The sequence below is a fragment of the Rhamphochromis longiceps genome, linkage group LG20 (assembly GCF_057381845.1).
Source record: "Rhamphochromis longiceps isolate RC_006_pf linkage group LG20, R_longiceps_female_GT1.1, whole genome shotgun sequence".
NCBI lineage: Eukaryota > Metazoa > Chordata > Actinopteri > Cichliformes > Cichlidae > Rhamphochromis > Rhamphochromis longiceps.
Window position 1 is genome coordinate 24,644,804 of NC_140576.1, and position 23,255 is coordinate 24,668,058.

The 23,255-nt window shown below is 40.5% G+C and overlaps 2 protein-coding genes across 3 annotated transcripts in view; one reads left to right on the plus strand and one right to left on the minus strand.

The window, feature by feature from the left end:
* Positions 1-5,003, minus strand: part of col9a3 (collagen, type IX, alpha 3) — a 27,721-nt gene extending 22,718 nt beyond the window's left edge. The window contains exons 1-6 of one of the 2 annotated variants that reach the window (XM_085392641.1): positions 4,692-5,003; positions 4,102-4,167; positions 3,924-4,005; positions 3,746-3,824; positions 1,163-1,229; positions 66-214 (exon numbers count right to left, since the gene is read on the minus strand). In XM_085392641.1, coding sequence (XP_085248767.1) covers positions 66-214; positions 1,163-1,229; positions 3,746-3,824; positions 3,924-4,005; positions 4,102-4,167; positions 4,692-4,817 — 569 coding nt within the window. In that variant the 5' untranslated portion in view covers positions 4,818-5,003. The remainder of the gene's footprint in view (positions 1-65; positions 215-1,162; positions 1,230-3,745; positions 3,825-3,923; positions 4,006-4,101; positions 4,168-4,691) is intronic. The other variant, XM_085392642.1, reaches the window with a different exon arrangement.
* A 10,668-nt stretch (positions 5,004-15,671) lies between these two features.
* Positions 15,672-17,426, plus strand: kcnk15 (potassium channel, subfamily K, member 15). The gene is made up of 2 exons (XM_085393884.1): positions 15,672-16,077; positions 16,323-17,426. Exons 1-2 carry the CDS (start codon positions 15,786-15,788, stop codon positions 17,321-17,323), a joined length of 1,293 nt encoding a protein of 430 aa, XP_085250010.1. The 5' UTR covers positions 15,672-15,785; the 3' UTR covers positions 17,324-17,426.
* Positions 17,427-23,255: the final 5,829 nt, after the last annotated feature.

A 23,255-nucleotide genomic window follows, 5' to 3' on the forward strand; every position in this document is an offset into this window, starting at 1 on the left:
CTGTAATCACAAAAACAACTACTACATATGCGGGAAATTACTGACATGAGAATAATAATACTTACCGCTCCAGATTTCCAAAGCGCTCCTTCCAATTTTCTGCACGTTTCACTTCACCCGTCTCTTTGTTAACCAAACGGATTCCATAAAAACCCAACATGAGTTCATAGGACTCGACTAGTCGCCTTTTGGCATCTTCATTCTTCTTGAAGGCCTGGTGAGAATTTACAGCACATTTAAAAAGAAAAAAAAGAAAAAAGAAAATAGATTTACTGGCTAGAACTGTATCAAATATGAAATGAAATTGTCAAATTTTCAGTGATGCATCTTATTTGACCTTTTGACCTCTACGGTAACCTTTTATTGGGCGCTCCTAGAGGCAGGAAAGCCACAATGCTGCAAAGAGGTTACATCACATATTTTGTTTCCTTTTTCAACATGCTGTTGAAAGAATCGTAGAACTTGCCTAGTGACATGCATATAGCCACTGCATTTGCTCTTTTGTTTCCTTACAATGTAAAAGAATTAAATAAATTTGGCTGTGGAGACACCAACAGACCTGTAGCCAAGTGATAAAACCAATGCATCAACCTGCAGCCATATTGTAGACACTGACAGTTCTCATGCTACATTTTTTTAGGAATAGTTACCAAACAAACAGCCAACATTACTATGTGATGAACTTATTATGGAAAACATAAGAAATTTAACCTGTCCAACAAACTGACTTTGTTTCACAGTTAATGGTCAAACAAAGTGGGTTGGGGGGCTGGAACGAGAGGCGGGGTACACTCTGGACAGGTCGCCAGTCTGTCGCAGGGCTAACAGAGAGACAACTAATTATGCTCACAGTTACACCGACGGTCAGTTTAGGATCGCCAGTTAACGTAACCCACCTAACTGCATGTCTTTGGACTGTGTGAGGAAGTCAGAGTACCTGACCAAGACAGTAATTTTAGGAAAACTATAGCAGTCTTTTGGTTGATTTAACCTGGCAGTTCCAGTCCAGATTCAATAGACTTCATTTCATTCCGACTTTGGACTCTGACAACTTTATGGCATTAACCTTAATTCTTTTTCAGTTGCTTTGTGTTGTGATAGAAAGTCACTGTTGACCAACTCTGCTACTGTTTGGTGAGAGCGCTTTCCATTTTACACTTACCTCAATTTCCTTCTTGGTAAGTTCTGAAGCCATGTAATTAACCCCTGGTTCTCGCAGTGGAAACAGCCTTGCAACAGCAGACAGTTCAAGAGAGAAACAACAGAAGACCAATTAACTTCTAATGACACGACACTTTAATTCAGTGGTGCTGACGCCAGATGTCCCTGCGAACAGTTTATGACCCAAATATAATATATTCTAGTGCCTTCATCCAATACTTTAAAAGAACATGTATATCCTATAATTTCATAAATTGCCTCGTTCTTAAAAACATTTTTAAACAAAACACCACTGTGTAAACAAACGTGACATCCTTCAGTGTATTAACGTTTATTTTTTGGCAGTTTACAGTAACAAATGTAAAAACTATTAACGTGCCACGAAAGGAAAGGGTATATGTAACAATTCTTTTCCCACTGTGAACACTCCATCTATTTCTGGTATGTACTATGGATGTGGAAAAGCATTTGCTACTTGACATCTTGTGCACATGTAGAGCGTAGGCTTCTCTCATTTCTCCGTCTCCTCAATCCTCCTGCCTGTGATCTGGAAATCGATCTCAGTACTCCATGCTCAAAAATATCTCAAATCCTAAAACGTGTCAGGAGAACAGAGGCGTATCGATGTAGCTATAACTGAGGTTGTACAGGTGTGTCCTAGGCACGCAGCTGGAATATACAGTACTTTGCAAAAGTCTCGAGTCAGCCCTTATTTCTTTATATTTTGCTAGGAAAATAGGTGTTAGCGATTTACTGAAATGTGCAAACATGCATGGAAAATCAGTATATAAAAAGCAAAAACTGAGTTTTTTGACAGTCAGCATCTGGTATATAAACAAACTTTCTTGTAATTTATTTAAGTAGTCTTCAGGAATTGTTTTCCAGGCTTCTTTCTTGCCTGTTCAGTTTTCTGTAAAGATGATCTTGCACTGCTTCAATGATGTCCAGCCTGTGGGAAGGCCAAAACATGACTGATAGTTCTCCACTACAATTCCTATCCAGGTACGCCTTTAGTGCATTTGCACTGAGTTTGGGATCATGGTGCCAAATGAAAGCGTTGCTTATAAGACTCTTTCCAGATGGTAGTTTATGGTGGATCAAAATCTGAGGGTACTTTTCTGCAATCATCCACCTATCAATTTTAAAATCATCGCTAACAGCACTGACTAAAAGACAGCCCCAAACCATGACACAGCCTCCACTGTATTTTGTAGACACTCACCATCAAGTCTGTCTCCTTAACTCCTCCATAGATATTGACATATTTGAACCTTAAGACCCATTGCCATTGATTTTCAGTGCAGTTCTTGTGTAATTTGGCATACCTCAGCCTTTTCTCCCCAATTCCCTTTCACTGAGGCCATTTCTGATAAGGTTTCAGTGAACAATAGACTGACCAACCAAAGCACCAGATGCATCTCCTGTGCCAGGTCTTTGCTAGATTTGTTTCATATTTTGTAAAGGCATACTTTTATGATATAGTTCACCTCCTACTGTATCCTTCACTTATCTAGTTTCTTCCAATTTGTTTTTAAAAACACACACACACACACACACACACACACACACACACACACACACACACACACACACACACACACACACACACACACTGAAGATATGCCAGGCTTCTGGCTAATAGCTCTCTTTGTTCGTTGCAAAAATACAGTTTTATGCCTTTTGAATTGTTATTTTTGGCTTTTCCACTAGATTCAACAAAAGAAATAGGAAAAAAATCTGTTTTTGTGACAGGCTGTGAGGACTAAAGTGCTTACAGATACAATTCAAAATTGGTTCTTTGCTGAGTTGTCTGCTATGTGTAGACAGCAGTAGATCACCCCTTGAAGTAGATGCTTTTTTAGGCTTAACAAATAGACTGATTCTTATATTATTTCTACTCTACCGGAGCACTCAGAGTGCTTTATACAAAATGTCTCCTTTGCACAAACACTTTTTCTATGCTTAAGTACTTTTTATCTAACATTCAAACTCTGATAGATGCTAGGAGATTAGTATCCAGCCAAGGATATTCGCCATGCAGACTGGAGCACCCAGGGATCAAACTACCAGCCTTCTCATTAATAGATGTCCTGCTCTAACTATGTCTCCTTAAAAGCAAAATATAAAGAAATGACAGGTGGCTTAGGACTTTTGCACAGCACAGATGGAAGGATGCTACAAACAACTAGTCCAATCAGTATTCATGAGTAGTGTTAGTTACTTAAATACAGTAGACTGTGTAACCAGCTTTAGTGAAAAAAAAAAAAAAAAAAAAGACAGTTACATCTGACATCATAAAATAAAGCAGAAGTTGGGCAATAACAGAAAATAATGCAAGTGTGGCTCATGTCCTATTTAATCAACCCTACTGAGAATTAATAATGTCTCTTCCTGTTTGCGAGGAGGGGAAGCAAGGAATGAAGGAAGTACAAAATGAGAAACGAGTGAATGTGTTTGTGTGCATGCGTAACAGGCTTCAGACTACAAGTTCATCAAGATGGCAAAAGTAAGCTGTGGTCAGTTCTGTTGCCGTTAGGCTGGATATGGCTAAAGTACAAAGTTCAAAGTGTCAAACAGTACATACCACTGGATGTACGAGTGAACTCTCTCCAGCCGTTTGTAGTCGTTTTTCCATTCTTTAAGAAAGGATTCAATGTAGATATCTGCGACAAATGAGACAAAATATTGGTATCATCACCACAAGCACGACTTTCACGCATACAGCAAATATTATATTATATGCAAACATATGAGTATTTTACCATCAGGAGCAGAGGGAAACTTATTGAGATAAAACTGCAGATTGTTCATTTTGTCCTCTGAGCACTCCTCGTCTGCAAGATTCTGTCCAAACAGAATAAAGGAGACTTTAACATCTTTCAGCTATGAGCACGATTTTTTTGTTTTTTTGTTTAAGAGATGAGCTGAGGTGTAACTTACGGGGTATCCTCTCCTGTAGTTTTGCATGTCCTTTGCTGCTCTCATGTTTCTGGGCGTGTGGTGCCACTGCAAATATTAAGCATACATAATAAAAAAAACATTGATATGCATCAGGCGTCTCACATAAATTAAATACAGGTCTTGCATTGTATTGCATTAAAAGTATAAACAACCTGAACTGATATACTACAAATCAAGGGGTCATTAATAATTGTGTCACGACCTATGCTGTTCCTGATAACGTCATAGGAGTTGCCATATAAGGTCGGGTTAATAAAATTCCCACTGTTGCAATGAATTAAGTCTAGATGTTAATTAATTCCTCCTCCATTCTAACTATGACTCACAGACTACTGCTAACTGTGAGCAGGCCAGAGTAAACATTGACGACGATTTTCAACTAAAAAGTAAACTAGCAGCAAGCTAGGCTAGTTAGCAAAGTCGCAGCAGTGATGCGTAAAGCTAACGTTAGCTTTCCACAACAGGCAACAGAAAACGTAGCATTGCATGTAAAAGAAACGAGCTACACTAAGGTACAGTAGGGTTTTTTGTCCTTTGTCCTCTGGCTGAGTAATAATAAAAGCACGTACTAAAGCCCAGCTCGATTTGTTTTTGTCTTGATTTGACCGACGGGTTTGGCTCTCTCCGGCCGGGTCGTCTCCATCACTCTCTGTGTCCCAGGTGGAGTCGTACTCACAAACACAATCGTCCTCCATGCTTTAATTTAAAAAAAAAAAATGCGACTAGCTAAGGCTAAATTGTCGAGTAGCCTGGTTTAGCGCTGCAACCGTTGCTGAATGAAGCTACACTTGCATGTTCAGGTTAGACGAGGACGGCCCTGACCATCCGTCTTTCAGGTCTACCATCATCAGATAGCGGCTTCGCTGGCGGCTGCAGTCCTAGTGCTGCTTTCAGGAGCTTCATTTAAAAATCAACCACGTGACTTAACTACGTTTACTAGCACTTTAATCCACCTATATTTTATATTTATTAATTCTGGAAGCTATGCATTGCTAAAAACCCTCTCTTAGTAATTGTTATCATATAAATCTAACTCCATTTTGGTGTTATTTGCAATCGTTTGGGTTTTTAAATATACTCATTAGCAACGCGCTTTTCCGATACACCCCGAAGACATCAGCTTACTGAGCTGGTTGGCGGTGTTAAAACCCGCAAACCAGCTGAGTCAGATAGCATATCTTAAATGCAGAAAAAACTTTCACTTTACTGTTATATAATAACGAAGCAACAGGGCAGGAATGAGAGATGAGGACTGATTAACGCATTAATGAAAAAGAAAAAAGAAACAGCTCTACATAAAGAAAAACGATATAAAAATAGGAAAACTAACCAGACCAATAAACCTAAAATGTGTCTTACTAATTTATCTCATTTAATTTGTAGATGACATGTGAATCTAATGCCCCTCCTGTCTGGTAGCTGAATGTCTCAGATATTAAAGGAAGGTCAAAAATCCAACAATAGTGATCTGGCAACTTTTATAAATGTGAAGGTTTGCTTAAAATGAGCAGTTATTTGCAATCTTGATTATTATATATATTTTTGAGCAATAGCAACAAAAAAGGCAATCTTTCAATTTCCTACTCACTCACAAAGCCATCTACTTCTGGGTCAGGAGGGAGTTATTCTGTCTATAAGGATGCACACTTTTCCTGTTGTCATTGGGGCAGGGGGGCAGTATATCACACAACAAGCCAGACAACCACACACACACTCACACAACAGTCCAGCCAATTTAGAACCACCAATTAACATAACAACAAGCATGTCTTTGGACTGTAGGAGGAAACCCTTGCAGGCATGAGAACCCACTCAAAAATCCCCCAGCAAACCAGGAAGTTTGAAAACTGGGAACCTTCTTATGGTGAGATGATATCACTTACTACTATTACTATTTGTCTGACCAACAGCCTAAAATCCCAAGTTAATCTTTTACTAGTTATTAAACAGTGCAACTTTGTTTTATTATTTCAGCTTAAAAAATGACATTATCAATTAGATCATGACATTTTTTGTCTACTAACTAGTTATTTAATTGATGCCAGAAAATGCACACTGACAAGTTATGTGATTGTGTATTTTCTTTCGTGCAATATCTTCAGCATAACGGTCTAATAACTTGCATTTAGGTTTCATACAATAAGAACCTGCAGCATAAACAAGGATTAAGAGGTGATAACATATAATTGGACCATTATATCATTTTTTGACAGTTATTTATACGAGACGCCAGTATTTCAGCATTAGAAGGTATAAATAGAATCATGTGTTATCACAGGGGATTCAGTGTTGAATAGCCGCTGGTGTGGGTTACTATTTTTGGTCTCAGTTACTGTGGAAACCAGAGGGCTCTGCAGGCATCCAGTATTTGCTGTTGCTATTTAGTACCTCTGCCTCATAAAACAGATTCTCTGTCGCCTTTCCCCCCCCAGCAAGTTCAGTACAGATGAGAAGCTCTACACAGAGATTAGAAAAAGCATGTAAGCCCATCTAGCTGTGTTTGTCAGAGATTTGATAGTAATATAATGCCTAACCCTTGCCACCCCTTCTGACTATGAGCTTCCGGCAACAGGCTGGTGGTTGGAATTAAGGATCATCTGCAACAGAACAAGAAGACACCTGGACCGGCTGAACATTTGTGGCTACTTCTGCAAAAAGCACCATATGTTTAAGCCAATTTTAAACTAATTTACTTAACTAGAAATGATTAAAAAAAACCCCACAAAAAACACAAATTCAATAAATCTGTTGCACTGCCATCCAGAAACATAAAGGCATGCATGCAAGACTTTCTTTTCACAGTAAGTACACAGATTTTCTTGGGCAACAGCACTTTTACCAGTAGTATATATGGTCATATTTCCATTTGTGATCGATCTGCAAGTTCTTCTTTTTTTGTGTTGCAATACTCCTGTTTGGTAACTTTAGGTAGTAATTCAGGTGCTTAGCAGCTGGAGGTACATAATTAGTCCTGACATGTCTGTTTTTCAGCAAGATTATGCAAAATGAAGCTGAAATTCATGAAACCTGGTGGAAAGTAGAGTGGAGCAAAGTTTGCATAGAAACTTCTTTTAGCTAATTTGCTCCCCTTTTTTTTTTTTTATTAATCCTTTATTTATTCAGGTAAAAAATCTCATTGAGATTAAAAATCTCATTTCCAAGAGAGACCTGGCATCATAGCAACAAAAGTCACATACCACATAGGTATATAACATTTAAAACAAATACAATATCCCATACAAACATGTGTAAAATATACAATTACAGATCAAATTAAGAGTACATTAAAAACAATCACACTGAGTAAAAGAGCTGTTCTCTCGTTCCTTTAAGACAGACTTAAACTCTCCCAAGGTAATCCAACATGTCCAACATAAGCAGGCACACAGCTCATGGCCCGGCTGCCAGACCACTGACATTTATGTGTTTCTCTTGATCCCTGCATGGCTCATAGTTTGTTCACCAGTGGCTATTTAATGATCTTACATCTTAAAGCATAGGACAAATGCACACAGTCACTTCTGAAAACCCATCTGAAAACCTACTAATAAGGACCTAGTGGCTCTATGACGTTTGTGTGGATGGTTTACAGCAATTAAAGTTTCAAATGGGCACAATCATGGTGTATGTATTTATTTTAATTGCCAGTTGTTGACTTTACTATGGTTAGCCAGGCATTATAAGTCTTACAATGAGGAGAAGATAATGTGCCTTATGGACAAGTTGATATCATTAATACACAGCTGTTTCTGTTTCCTTTCCTTCCTCATACAAATAATGTAAATGTTGAAAAATGTGTGCCTTTATGCACAAACCCTGTATCTCTGATAAAAACCCAGTCCCAGCATTTTAAAATGTAGTATTTAATTTATTTATGGCATCTAAATATAATTATATTTAGCATTTACATACTCATTTATGCACTGTATTCTACACATGTTAATGGAGCACTGAAAGATTAAGTTTGAGTGCATTAACTTTAATAATGACCTTGCTGTTATAATAATTCTGACATTAAATGTGGTCACCAAATGATGTGCAGACTTTGTGTGTTAAAATGTATCGACTGCATATTATCAGAATAAATCAAAATCCTAATTACGTGCAAAATATGCTTTCGCTGGCCATTTAAGAACTCTGTGCTTCAAGTGTCAAAGGGCACACTTTATAAAGTGTCCATCAAGAGTAATACAAATGTTTGATGCCTTTTAGGTTTTCACAAAGGAAATGAAGATTTAGCTCAACCTTTATTGAACATCTTTAGTTCTTGGTGCCTGACTCTGTGGAAAAAGAGAATCCATATCTCCCTCAGCTGTTTAACAGGGAAAGCCTTGCAGAGGTATTACCATGAGTCATATTTTTTTTTCAGTCTCATCATATCTGGGTGCTTTTATTTCAGGGAACTGGGAAAATGGGAATCAATAGTATGCATTTACACCTGCGGTACAGAATTCACAAAAATGGTTTAATTGCTGATAAAGCACACGGAGGAAAGAAAAGTTATTCATTTTAAGCGAAGAGTAAGAACAGGAAAAAAGAGAGCTGCCAAAAAAGATCAATTCTCATATCAGACAGAAGTCACAGACTGAAGGATGAACATTCAAAACTATTCTTGGAGAGCTGCATAGACTGTGACTTCATGTGCAATTTCCCTTTGGAATTAATTAAGTAAGAGAACTGATGAAATCAGGTATGATCAAATAGTCTGTGTTATGCATTTAACCCTTGGTCTCCCTTGTGTACAGCACAAAGATGACAGGCCTGTGTGTCTGCTACACCCCAGCAGTTGTTATAACTGTAAATTAGAGACATATCCAGGGGGATAATCCGTACTATTGCCTTCTTACCGGCTGTGTTCCTCTCTTGAGATAAAGGTCAAATATTTTTAATGCTGGTCTTGTGTCACTTTGTGGAGTGCAAGTATTTTTAGGAGATTCAGCTTACCTCCAGGAAGAAAGCAGCTCCCGTAACATTTTGTAAATATGTGTGCAGAGTACCCTGAATAAAAGCTTATATTTTGATTGTTATCCTGTGATAAAATTCTTTCAGTCAAGTTTTCAGCAAGTGTTGAAGAATTTAATTTCAGATCACTCTGCAGATTATTTCCATACCTGGGCTATGTGTGTCTATTTTGGCCCTGCTGTTGCAATAAAAACTTTAATATAGACTTACACTACTATATATATATATATATATATATATATATATATATATATATATATATATATATATATATATATATATATATATATGTAGGTGCAGGCTGTGTAAAGATGCCCCAGAGACGATCCAGCACATAACAGCAGGGTGCAAGATGCTAGCAGGCAAGGCATACATAACCAAGTGGCCGGCATAGTGTACAGGAACATCTGTGCCGAGTATAATCTGGAAGTCCCGAGGTCAAAATGGGAGATGCCCCCAAGGGTGGTGGAGAATGACCGAGCTAAGATCCTGTGGGACTTCCAGATACAGACGGACAAAATGGTGGTGGCTAACCAACCGGACATAGTGGTGGTAGACAAACAGAAGCAGACGGCCGTAGTGATCGATGTAGCGGTTCCGAATGACAGCAATATCAGGAAGAAGGAACACGAGAAGCTGGAGAAATACCAAGGGCTCAGAGAAGAGCTCGAGAGGATGTGGAGGGTGAAGGTAACGGTGGTCCCCGTGGTAATCGGAGCACTAGGTGCGGTGACTCCCAAGCTAGGCGAGTGGCTCCAGCAGATCCCGGGAATAACATCGGAGATCTCTGTCCAGAAGAGCGCAGTCCTGGGAACAGCTAAGATACTGCGCAGGACACTCAAGCTCCCAGGCCTCTGGTAGAGGACCCGAGCTTGAAGGATAAACCGCCCGCAGGGGCGTGCCGGGTGTTTTATATATATATATATATATATATATATATATATATATATATATATATATATATATATATATACACACATACATATATATAGCCTTGGCCAGCCGCTTGAGGAGGTACACCAGAGAGATAGAAGGCAGGAGAATAAACCAGCTGTTCTCCACAGAACCAGCAAAGGTGTACTCTCAGTGGCAAGGGAACAATAAGAGAACAGCACCACCAAGGCTGGAGACGGAGCAATACTGGAAGAGCATATGGGAGAAGGACACAACCCATAACGGCAATGCTCAGTGGCTAGTGGATCTGAGGGCAGACCATAGCGACCTCCCTGAACAGGGTCCAGTAACCATCACAGTGGCAGATATCCAAGAAAGGGTCTCCAGTATGAAGAGCTGGGCAGCACCAGGGCCCGACATCGTTCACGCTGTAACAGCCACTATGGTGTGGTGTCCCTTTAAGACACCCAAGTCGAGGGTTGATGGTGTCATCAGTTTGTGCCACTGGTCTCTCTCTCTGTGATTGTGTGGACATGTGCTTGCACGCTAGTGTATGAGGAGGGACGGATTTCATGTTTTACCTCTCCAGACACCTTTGTTTGCAACGTTATGGGTTGTACGAACACTGTGCGCTATGTTTGTTAAGCCGCAGCCGTTCAACCGGGCTTATATGGTTGATGAAGAGAAGGTATATTAAAGAACACACTGTGGAATTCCCAACGCCAGCGTGAGTGTGTACTCTTTTGGCTACCCTGCTAAGTGTTTTGTCGCCTCCTCTCAACCACTAAACGCAACCCGACGTTACAACGCCTACTGGCTGAAGAAGCTGACTGCACTCCACGAGTGTCTGGCAGCACAAATAAACCAGCTGCTAGTTAACGAGAGACACCCGGAATGGCTAACCGAAGGTCGGACGGTCCTGATCCCCAAGGACCCCAAGAAGGGACCGGTCCCATCCAACTACCGACCAATAACCTGCCTCAGTACTACATGGAAGCTCCTGTCAGGCATCATATCGGCTAAGATGAACAGGTACATGGGTCAATACATGAGTGGGGCACAGAAAGGGATTGGCAAGAATACCAGAGGCGCAAAACACCAGCTACTGGTAGACAGAACAGTCAGCCGAGACTGCAAGACCAGACTGACCAACCTGTGCACTGCCTGGATTGATTACAAGAAGGCCTATGACTCAATGCCCCACAGCTGGATACTGGAATGCTTAGAATTGTACAAGATCAACAGAACCCTAAGAGCCTTCATCAGGAACTCAATGGGGATGTGGCGTACAACACTAGAGGCCAACTCCAAGCCCATAGCACAAGTCACCATCAAGTGCGGGATCTACCAAGGAGATGCTCTGTCCCCACTGCTGTTCTGCATAGGCCTGAACCCCCTCAGTGAGATCATTAACAAGACTGGCTACGGATACCAACTACGGAACGGAGCAGTTGTCAGCCATCTCCTGTACATGGATGACATCAAACTGTATGCCAAGAGTGAACGAGACATCGATTCACTGATCCACACTACCAGGCTATACAGCAATGACATTGGAATGTCGTTCGGACTGGAGAAGTGTAGTCGGATGGCAACAAAGAGAGGGAAGGTAGTCAGAACTGAGGGGATTGAACTACCAGAAGGCAACATTGCAGACATAGAGGACAGTTACAAGTACCTGGGGATCCCGCAGGCGAATGGGAACCATGAAGAGGCCGCTAGAAAAGCTGCAACCACCAAGTACCTGCAGAGGGTCAGGCAAGTCCTGAGGAGTCAGCTGAACGGTAAGAACAAGATCCGGGCCATCAACACGTACGCCCTGCCCGTGAACAGGTACCCAGCTGGTATAATAAGTTGGCCAAAGGAGGAGATAGAAGCCACTGACATAAAGACAAGAAAGCTCCTTACCATGCATGGAGGGTTTCACCCCAAGTCCAGCACCCTGAGGCTGTACGCTAAGCGGAAGGAAGGGGGTCGGGGACTGGTGAGTGTCAGCACCACAGTCCAGGATGAGACAACGAACATCCAAGAATACATTGGGAAGATGGCCCCAACTGACCGAGTGCTCAGTGAATACCTCAGGCAGCAGAAACCCAAGAAAGAGGAGGGAGACGAGGAACCATCATGGAAGGACAGGCCCTTGCACAGTATGTACCACCGGCAGATAGAGGAGGTGGCTGATATCCAGAAATCCTACCAGTGGCTGGACAAAGCTGGACTGAAAGACAGCACAGAGGCACTAATCATGGCAGCACAAGAACAAGCTCTGAGTACAAGATCCATAGAGGCTGGGGTCTATCACACCAGGCAAGACCCCAGGTGCAGGCTGTGTAAAGATGCCCCAGAGACAATCCAGCACATAACAGCAGGGTGCAAGATGCTAGCAGGCAAGGCATACATGGAACGCCATAACCAAGTGGCCGACATAGTGTACAGGAACATCTGTGCCGAGTATAACCTGGAAGTCCCGAGGTCAAAATGGGAGATGCCCCCAAGGGTGGTGGAGAATGACCGAGCTAAGATCCTGTGGGACTTCCAGATACAGACGGACAAAATGGTGGTGGCTGACCAACCGGACATAGTGGTGGTAGACAAACAGAAGAAGACGGCCGTAGTGATCGATGTAGCGGTTCCGAATGACAGCAACATCAAAAAGAAGGAACACGAGAAGCTGGAGAAATACCAACGGGCTCAGAGAAGAGCTCGAGAGGATGTGGAGGTTGAAGGTGACGGTGGTCCCCGTGGTAATCGGAGCACTAGGTGCGGTGACTCCCAAGCTAGGCGAGTGGCTCCAGCAGATCCCGGGAACAACATCGGAGATCTCTGTCCAGAAGAGCGCAGTCCTGGGAACAGCTAAGATACTGCGCAGGACCCTCAAGCTCCCACGCCTCTGGTAGAGGACCCGAGCTTGAAGGATAAACCGCCCGCAGGGGCGTGCTGGGTGTTTTTTTTTTTATATATACATATAGATCAACACACTGTTTTATTCTTGCAGTGTATTTTCTTTATTGATAAAGACAGTATGTTATACTGTGCTGACACTGATTTAACCGATGTGACTTCTGCTCAATCAATTCATTGTGACACAGCTCTCACATATAGAATTTATATAAGAAGGTTATGTCAGCATCTCTTTTTTTTAAGGGTCATAATTTAAATATTTAATAAGACATAAAGAAATTAGAGTATGACATGTCCAGGCTGTCAAGCAATCTGATTTAGATTTTTTGCTACAATTTATTATTTGCTGTCCTAAATCGCCACGCTATAGAAACAAGAAATTCATTATCTCGATTCAAAAACCCACAGCTGTCCGTGTCTTTGTGTCTAGCTGCTTCTTGCATCACACGTATTGTCCCTAGATAATTTTCTTTCTTCTGTCCTTGCAGCCTGTTAAACAAAAAGACCCTGAAAGTTTTTTTTTCTTTTTCTTTTTTTGTAGAGGAGATTAATTTTTACAATCTCTCCTCCAGGATTTTGACAGATTTGCATTTTTGTTGTTGTAGAGCTGACAGATGGGTTTTATTTAGTGGAAAAAAAATGGGCCTTCAGGCATGAGGTTCTCTTTTCACTGCATGCCATGTGCAGCTTTAACAAGGTTTTGCAAAATCTGCATACACTTACCAACTACCACATGCACTGTGGGTGTAACTGACTTTGTGAGATAAAAACAAAAACAAAAACAAAACAAAAATAGCAAATGCTGTGCGTGGACAGTGCACAGCTCTGCATAGCATAGCTGTTTATGTTCACATTTTTCTCCACAAATAATTTAGCCTTATAAACTTACCAGCTGTCATGTGGCAGCTGTCAGAAAGTTAATATTAATGTAATGAATATGGACGCAAACACAGTATAATCCAGCCCTTGAACATGTACTACTTGATTTCAAGTTTTCATTGTGATGTGTCATACTGTAGTATCATAAATATTAGATTGAAAAAAGCAAAACACAAGTACTGTTTAGGGAACAAAGGAAAACACTGCCTTTAATGCATCCTGCTGAATGTGTATAAATATGACCTCACCATAGTCTACTTAATATTTTCCTGACATATTAATTTGTAGGTCTGCGGGGTTATAATAAAATACACCTTAGAGAAAACAGACAACAGGTATAACTCGATTAATGAAGCTTCTGTTTAAGTCTAAACACTTATCCTTCAACTCTGTGGGGATTGATGGGCCTTCTCGCTTTGTTCCAGGTCCTTGGGCTTTGAAAACGATGTGAATACAAGCTGTCTGGATTGATGGGTGGCTGTTGGGGCTTTGTGTTCCTCTCTTATCAGCTGAGATGTAATTGATTTATGGAGCGCTGGTTTGAATCAAAACAGGGATGTAAGTGCGCTGATTTTGCCACAAAAACAGGACCACGGAGAGCAGGTTGCTCTGTTTGACAGGAACAAAAGCACACACAATAATCCACCTGCTGCTGCCCTGTACTGACATACAGAGGATTCTTCTTGCTTAACTTAAAAAAAGGTCTAAATAAGGATAATTTATGTTGTGATGCTGTGACAACGTTATTAACGAAACCGGCTTCATTACTGTTAACTTATTAGTGTCAACCTCACTGATAGTCCAAGTCTGTGCCACTGGTACAAGTAACCATAGCAACCAGCATCACCTACAGAAAAATTTCTAGAAGCGTCTACAATAGCAGTGCTTTTTTTTTCTCTTTAGCCACTGCACATGAACGCAAGAGCTCTCTCACATAAGTAACGCTCTAAGGAAACTGATTTAAAAAAGGAATTAAGATTGTATTAACTTCCGTTTGTATTTTTGACCACATTGTAATTTGGGATAAACTATATATATGTATATATTTACTTTATTCCTTCAGTCTTATTTAATTTTTACTGTTAACTTGATTCCTTAATTTTTTTGTTGTTGATATCTTTATTACTTCATTTTTCTCGCTGTTTTATTACTGATCTATTTTATAGAACAAATCCAATAAGCCAGATTTCTAAACACTGTCTTACCTGATATTTTATTTGTTTCCATGTCTTTAGCTCATGAGGACCTTTACATGTTTATTTTTTATTATTTAAGGCTTAAATTAGGCTTTCATTTTAATGTTAGTACAGTTGAATGGATTTTAATTAACTTTCGTTTAACCTGGGGATTACTTACTTCACGACCAGATGTTAGAACTTTGAGCTTTTTTATTTTTTATTTTTTATTTTAAACTTTTTTAATGGTTATGTTGTTCCCCAGATTTGGTGTCTGCAAAGATTTTCAGTCATATTAAACGCACCTGAACCTTTTCCCTGCTTCACAGCCTCTTGAGCCTCCACTTAGTATGTGCAGTCACAGTGCCAGGTCAAATGTGAAATCCCACTGGTTGCTGTCCATGGTGCTGAGCAAACCTCTTCATATTAAATAGGCATAGAAATTGCTGCACATAACATAACTGAACATCCGCGAAAAATATTACATTGTATTTTGTGCTATGTCTTATATATCTATGTTATATAGATATACACAAACATTTTTCCTTCTTCTTCTTCTCCTTCTTCTTTATTGGTGATTGTTTTGCGCATGCGAAAAGGCAAGCTGAGGCCACTAAAACAGATAACGGCGCAGAGAGCCGATAGCTCTCGGTACGCACAGGAAAATATGCGCGTTTTAAAAACAAAGAAGACGTCTGAACCATAACACAGTCAAGAGTTAAAGGCGTTATTTTCCCACCCGCCCCTCGTGAAATTACATTTCACGCAACAGGCTGCAAAACCAATGTGGAGTCTAAGCTGAAGAACAGTACCACCTGTAACACCGTGCTCGTGCTTCCGACTTTCGTGCCGATGCCGAGAATGAAGAAGCAAAACGTCCGGACCTTGTCGCTCATCCTCTGCATGTTCTCCTACTTGCTGGTGGGCGCCGCGGTGTTTGACGCGCTGGAGTCTGAGTCGGAGAGCTCCCGTCGGCGCATCTTGGAGCAGAAGCGCAACGAAATGAAGAAGAAGTACCGCTTCTCCGAGGACGACTACCGCGAAATCGAGAGAGTAGTGCTGCAAGCTGAGCCCCATCGCGCCGGGAGACAGTGGAAATTTGCTGGCTCTTTTTACTTTGCCATAACAGTAATCACTACCATTGGTAAGTCAATGTAAGGCTTCTTCTGCTTTTTTATTTTATGTTTTTGGAAATGACGGGTGATGTGTCACTTTGCTTGCTTCGTAATTCACAGCACAACATTATTTTTTCTGCAAGAATGCAATATTTGAGGCTTGGTTTTAATGACGTGTTGATTAAAAATAGACAGTTGCTCCATGTTTTACCAACTAAGCGTTGCTTCATGATGCGTCACAGTGTCATTACATTTTCCATCTCTTTGCATTAAGGTTATGGACATGCAGCCCCTGGAACAGATGCTGGAAAGATCTTCTGCATGTTCTATGCTGTACTCGGCATTCCTCTCACTTTGGTTATGTTCCAGAGCCTGGGAGAGAGGATGAACACATTTGTCCGCTATCTCTTACATAAGCTGAAACAATGCCTGGGCTTTCGACGCACTGAGGTGTCCATGGAGAACATGGTCCTGGTGGGCTTTTTGTCCTGCATCGGAACACTGTGTGTGGGCGCCGCAGCCTTTTCCCACTTTGAGGGATGGAGCTTCTTCCATGCTTACTACTACTGCTTCATCACACTCACCACAATTGGCTTTGGGGACTTTGTGGCTTTGCAGAAAAAAGAGGACCTCCAGGAGAAAACGCCCTATGTCGCTTTCAGCTTTATGTACATTCTGGTGGGATTAACTGTTATCGGGGCATTTCTTAATTTAGTGGTGCTCCGTTTTCTCACCATGAACACTGAGGATGAGCGACGGGATGCACAAGAAAGGGCTTCAATGAAGAGAGACAGAGGCCTTTTGGATGGGACCCTGGGCCTTGGTGTTTTAGGGGAACAAAGCAGAGATAGCCACAGTGAGAGGAACAGGAGCAACATGGTGCACAGCCATAGCACACTTTTCCTCCCGATGGAGGAAGGAACCAGTCGCACCAACCTCATCTCTTCTCCGGTGGATCAGGAAAGACGAAAAAGCCCCTGCAGGCACAGGTTGCATTTCCAGATAAAGGCAGGCAGAAGCAGACAGGAGTCGAGCCTTAGCTCCCTCTGTTCCTGCATGTGCTACCGTTTAGAGATTTGCGATAGCTCTCTTATGTCCCACAGTGAACATCGTGGCTGCCACGTTAATTCTGTTTATTACAACTCAGTTTCCTACAGGATTCAGGGCTGTTCACCAAGTTCCAGGGACAACACTGGACTAACTTCGCCAGGAAGCAGGATCTCACTTGGCCATAGTTTCCGGGAGTTCCCTCATTTACGAAGAAAGTCAGTATAAGGAGCATTATTGTGTTTGCACAAACTGTAAACAGTATTTTCAGAGACACTGTATTTTGTGTTACTTCTCCATTGTGCATGAAGACAATAGTTCTGTTTAGTAAATAAGTTGTCTGTTGTGGCTATTGAAAATAATTTTATTTCTAAAGCGAGAAGGATTTTTTTTCTTTTTTTCTTTACTTTCACTGTTTTTTTTTCTGTTGGTGATTCTGCTGTTTTGCATGCATGTTAGGCACAGTGCAGTGCATGCTAAAGAGAATGTATAGCACAAAAGGTGACTGCACGAGTGCCATGTAAAGATGTAAAAAGTCAGCCTTTTTAATCTACACTTTTAATCAAAAGTATTTTGGCTATGAGGGTTATGACTGTATAACTGTTTGGTGAAGATATGTGAACAATCCTCAGTGGAATTTGCTCCTGGTTTGGAGAGAATTAAATTTTTCGTGCCATAGATGGAAGATGTCATAAAAAAATAAAATAAAATTCCCCACTTGCCCCTGTGGGCGGTCAATCCTTCAAGCTCGGGTCCTCTACCAGAGGCCTGGGAGCTTGAGGGTCCTGCGCAGTATCTTAGCTGTTCCCAGGACTGCGCTCTTCTGGACAGAGATCTCCGATGTTATTCCCGGGATCTGCTGGAGCCACTCGCCTAGCTTGGGAGTCACTGCACCTAGTGCTCCGATTACCACTGGGACCACCGTCACCTTCACCCTCCACATCTTCTCGAGCTCTTCTCTGAGCCCTTGGTATTTCTCGAGCTTCTCGTGTTCCTTCTTCCTGACTTGCTGTCATTCGGAACCGCTACATCGATCATTACGGCCGTCTTCTCATGTTTGTCTGCCACCACTATGTCCGGTTGGTTAGCCACCACCATTTTGTCCGTCTGTATCTGGAAGTCCCACAGGATCTTAGCTTGGTCATTCTCCACCACCCTTGGGGGCATCTCCCATTTTGACCCTGGGACATCCAGGTTATAATATATATATATATATATATATATATACACATATAAATGCCTTAAGGAACTTTGACCAAGCACATGACAAATGTGGCTTTTTACTCATCGAGCATTGCATGTGTGAAGTGGGATGCACTGCTGCACTCTGATATAAAGAAATTACGCTTGTTAGAGGACTAATCTGAATGTAGCACACAACAGAAACGTATATGTAGCAGGTTTTTAGTGAAACTGGAAAACTTTTTTTTTTAGCAAAGGAAGTGCTGTTTCTTTGTAGACTTGATTTGTATTCAATGTGAATGTCTGTTTTATTGTTTTATTAAACCAAAGAAAAGGGCCATTAAATGAGTGGCTTCTTTTTCTTTACTTTTTTCAAACTTATTGTTCATCAAACAAAATCGCTCCTCTTTGTATGCAGTTATTTTCCTTCACTTGTCTTCCACTGATCAGTTTTTAATCTACTGGAACATCTCAATATGTGGTAAGAAGAAAAGAAAAAAATAAGCAGGAAAGAAGCAGTTTTCTCTTTGTTGACTTCCCTTTATCTGCAGAAACATATCTGAGCAAAGGCATATAAAAAGGTGCCTTAATGAAGGCACTTACTGTGGTGATACTTCATCATTTGTTAAGATGGTATAGGGTTTACATAAAGAAAAAAACAACCTAGTCCATTGGCTTATTTATTTTAGGTCAGTAGACAAGATTAAAATTAGACAAATTTATTTGAAATATCAAGATTTTTTAGTTCTCTGTGTTATGTCAGCTTCAATATATCAAGTGCATGCTTTACACTCAATTACAGCTGTTAAAGCACTGGTAACATAAATATTTTTGTTAATCTGTATCCAGTTTAACTGTACCTTCACCATTTGTTTGTTCTGCAACTCATGAAACGGTTGCCCAGTTGTGTTAAAAATTTGAAGGTATTTCACAATATCATCCATCCATCTAAACTACCATAGGGTGTGAGGCAGTGTTCACTCTGGACAGGTCAGCTGTCTGTCCAAGGTGGATAAACTACCAACTGCAGGCTGCTGACAAATGGAAATCTATGGCCAATTTACCCAACATGAGGCAACAGTGCAAATCAACAGCATACTGTGGTGGAATTTAATAAAAGTAAGCCTATATTTATGCATTGTAACTTACTTGATCCAGTTACTGGAATTACACTGAGCCACTGAAATTCTGATTCAGTGAATGCACTTTACACATTGTTTACTTTGTGTACTGCATAGATTTTACATTACATTACATTAAGAAAATTAAGATGTATTATTAAACTGCACCGTTCTGCTGTTAGATAATAAACTACCTAATAAATAGAAATATATTAAAAAAAACAAATAAAACAAAAATAGTTTCTGAATGCTCTCTTCATCATGTCACCATGTGTGACACACACACGCACACATACACTTATATATACACTGTAAAAAAGTTTAAATTACATACATATTATATTAAAACACCACCCCCAAAAGCAAGTTAATAACTACCTGTGGACTTAAATACATATGAACTATTCATATGTAGTTCCCTTGAGACTATTGCATTAAATCCAGCCCAGGAGCCCTTTTATGTTATTTATACTTCTAACTCTCCTGAGTACCCCTGTCTATTTGAGATATGGAGTAAATCAAAAGTGGCAATAAACAACAAAAATAATAAATAAAACTACATTCTCGAGTGGAGCACCCAATATTTCAAGCCATTAAACACTACGTCTTCTCCACTGTCATGAGATAAAATCACATTACGTGTCGTAATGTCTGCCCATTGCCTCCATTTGCTATTTTTAAAACCTGTTTTTGGTTTGGAATGGGAAACCAGAAGTCATAAAGTCTTTACATAAGTGTCCCTGAGCTTACATTTCAAGCCATCTGTTGGTCTGCTGGAACAGAAAGCTACTTTACATATAAATGTAAAACTGATTGGGCAATAGAATCTGAAATGGTGATTGGTTCTGAAATGCCATCTGCTCCTGCTGCTTGTGAATGCACACAATGGCATTTACGCTCTTTCTTATATTGTCACATCACTAAATCTCATCCTTTCTTCGCTGAGTACAACAAGCCCAATCACACAATTTGTTTGTCTCATACTTTAGAATATGAAGTATTTTGATCTTTCTGTATGGCAGAGAAAACGGAGGGGAAATCTGCTACAATACCTTTGACAAGGGGGCCCTCTAAAGGTGGTAACAGTTTTTGGAGCTATTTGAAGTAAGTAAAGTCATAAAAAACCTTTAGCCACTGGGGGGCAGTGTATGTCTTTTAAAAGGCAGTGAACCCCCTGATGTTTTCATCTGTTAAAGTGTAGCTTGAGTAAACTCAGATATACTGAACAGGATCATGCACTCCAAACCCCCCCCTCATGACACGTACAGACATGTCATTATTTTGTCATTTTTATGAAAATTGTGTTTTTATCTGATATCTATAGGGTTGAACTATATAAATCAAGAGTCTAGCAATCTAAAAACTTAAGTGTGTTTGGGTTTGCACTATCAAAGACATTAAAAAAATGCAGCACAAGCAGCTTGTTAGTCAGTACACCGACATCAGGAATCACACCTCCTACTGTTACCCCCTAGAGCTCGACAATCTGTACAGAAAATGACACGGTCTATAATCTGACCCCCAATTCGGTTGAGGAAAAAATCATGGAAACCCAAAGGATTCCCAGGAGAGTTCCAGTAGGAAAGAATCGGAAGGAATCTTTGGAAGAAAATGGGGAAAGAGGATGGATCCTTCAGACATGCAGCAGAGGTCACACGAACAGAATTTATTGATAGTATACCCGGAATACAAGATGACAATATTATTGATGAATTGTGAAACGATGGAAAATATGGATCCAGGAGGACAAACGACTTCCAGCTCTTGCTTAACAGGTATGCCAGGTACGGGTATACCTGATCCAAAAAGGATATAAAAAAAGAATGTACAGAAATATACCTTTCACACTTATGGGAAAAGAAAAGATACACCCTGAGGAACTGAGAGCTGAGAGACAAACAAAGGAGAGGCAAAGATGTGAGTTTTATTACTTTGTATCGAAACAATGATCAAAAATAATAACCTGCTACATGTCAGTATTTTAAAAGGTTACATTATTTCCTTTTGAATTCTATTCAGTTTTATTAATACAGCGCCAAATCACAACAGCAGTTGCCTCAGCGGGCTTTATATTGTAAAGTAAAGACCTTACAATAACACAGAAAAAACCCCTGACGATCAAACAACTTCCTTTGAACAAGCACTTGGCAACAGTGGGAAGGAAAACTTCTCTTTTAACAGGAAGAAACCTAGGGCAGCAGCAGGCTCAGGAAGGGGCAGCCATCTGCCATGACCGGTTGGGGGTGAGGAGAGGGGTAGAGGATAAAAAAACATACTGTGGTAGCTAGCCAGAGATTAAAAATAACTAGTGATTAAATGCAGAGTGGTGTATGAACACATGGTGAAAGAGGTGAGTGAAGAAGAAACAGTCAGGGCATCATGGGAGGGCTCAAGCCATCTAGGCCTACTGCAGCAACTAACAGTGAATACAGGGTCGCCTGATCCAGTCCCAACTATAAGCTTTACCAAAAACGAAGGTTTTAAAAAGCAGAGAGGATGTCTCATCCCCAAATCCATACTGGGAGCTGGTTCTGGGAGAAGGGCCTGAAAGCTGAAGGTTCTTCCAATGTCACCATTACGACACGTAGACGTAGCTCTTCTTTTTACTATCGAGTCTCAGTTACTTCACTGAACATGTATGTAACATATGTGTATGTTACAGATAAGGTATTCTAAACAAATACCCAATGAAAAAATGTAATGAAACTGAGGATATGATTGCTCCATGCATGCCTGCGTTCAGTAGCAGTGCCTGTAGTGTTTCTTACCATGTGGCGAGTTAGCTCTGCTAATACTGACAGTGATAACGAAACTCAGAACAATGTTATATATTGGTTTTATTGATACTTTTGACAAGATAAATTAAACCCATTTTCAGCCACAGGAATGTTGCCTCAAATGTCATCTCACATGCCCCCAGGAACAGACACTCCCCCACATCCCTTTAACTGTCAAGTGTGAGTGTTACACAGAGACGTATAGAAATGTACAGATGTAAGGTGATATTGCTGAACGTGCTGCTGTACTGTACACATGTATATACTTTCTCTTTGACTGGCCACGTTGCCATAATTACATTTGATTATCAATATCTGTCGGATCAACATCTGTAGCTATCGTTTCTAATCCACTGCACAGTTCTTACTGAATCCATCGATTTAAATATCAATTTTCCAGGAACCAGTTATCAAATGAACTGCATGAGTAGTACAAAGAAAGTATTGGCTTTAAACCAGGACATGATTAATTTTACGATGATGGAACAAAGCCAAGATGGCCAAACTTTTAGAACATGGAACATAAAACAGCTAGAAATATGACAGGGTGTGCTATGGATGGCCACTTCACACGTCTCATTTGGATGTCTCTGGATAAGAGGTTTCAGTTGAATTAAATGAATTTAAATAACCTCAGATTAAGCGTATTGCTAATTAAATTTTTTTTTGTACTGTACATTTTCCATTCTATCCGAAAGGTAAAATTAATCCCGGCTGAAGTGGGCTGAAACAGAGAGAGTGACATTTCTCTCCTAACACATCAGTGTTACATAAACCCAAGAAAACTCCCCGCGGTGACAGGAGAATCCCTTCATCCTATTTTATGATCCGCCCAAACAATTTTGGGTTTTACAAGGTTTCTTGTGCCTGAGGACATGGATCAAAGTAAGGTGCTACATCTCCTGCTAAAATGAATGATCTTGAAAGGGATAATCAAATAGAGACTCATCAAAATAGGAGATGGTGCTGGTAGCATTTGAAAAGCTTATTATACTTTTGTGATGGTCACTGCAAATTAATTGAAAATTTGAGTCTTTTGAAATGTAACGGGAGGCCGGCGCCTTAGGTCTAAGACCCCCC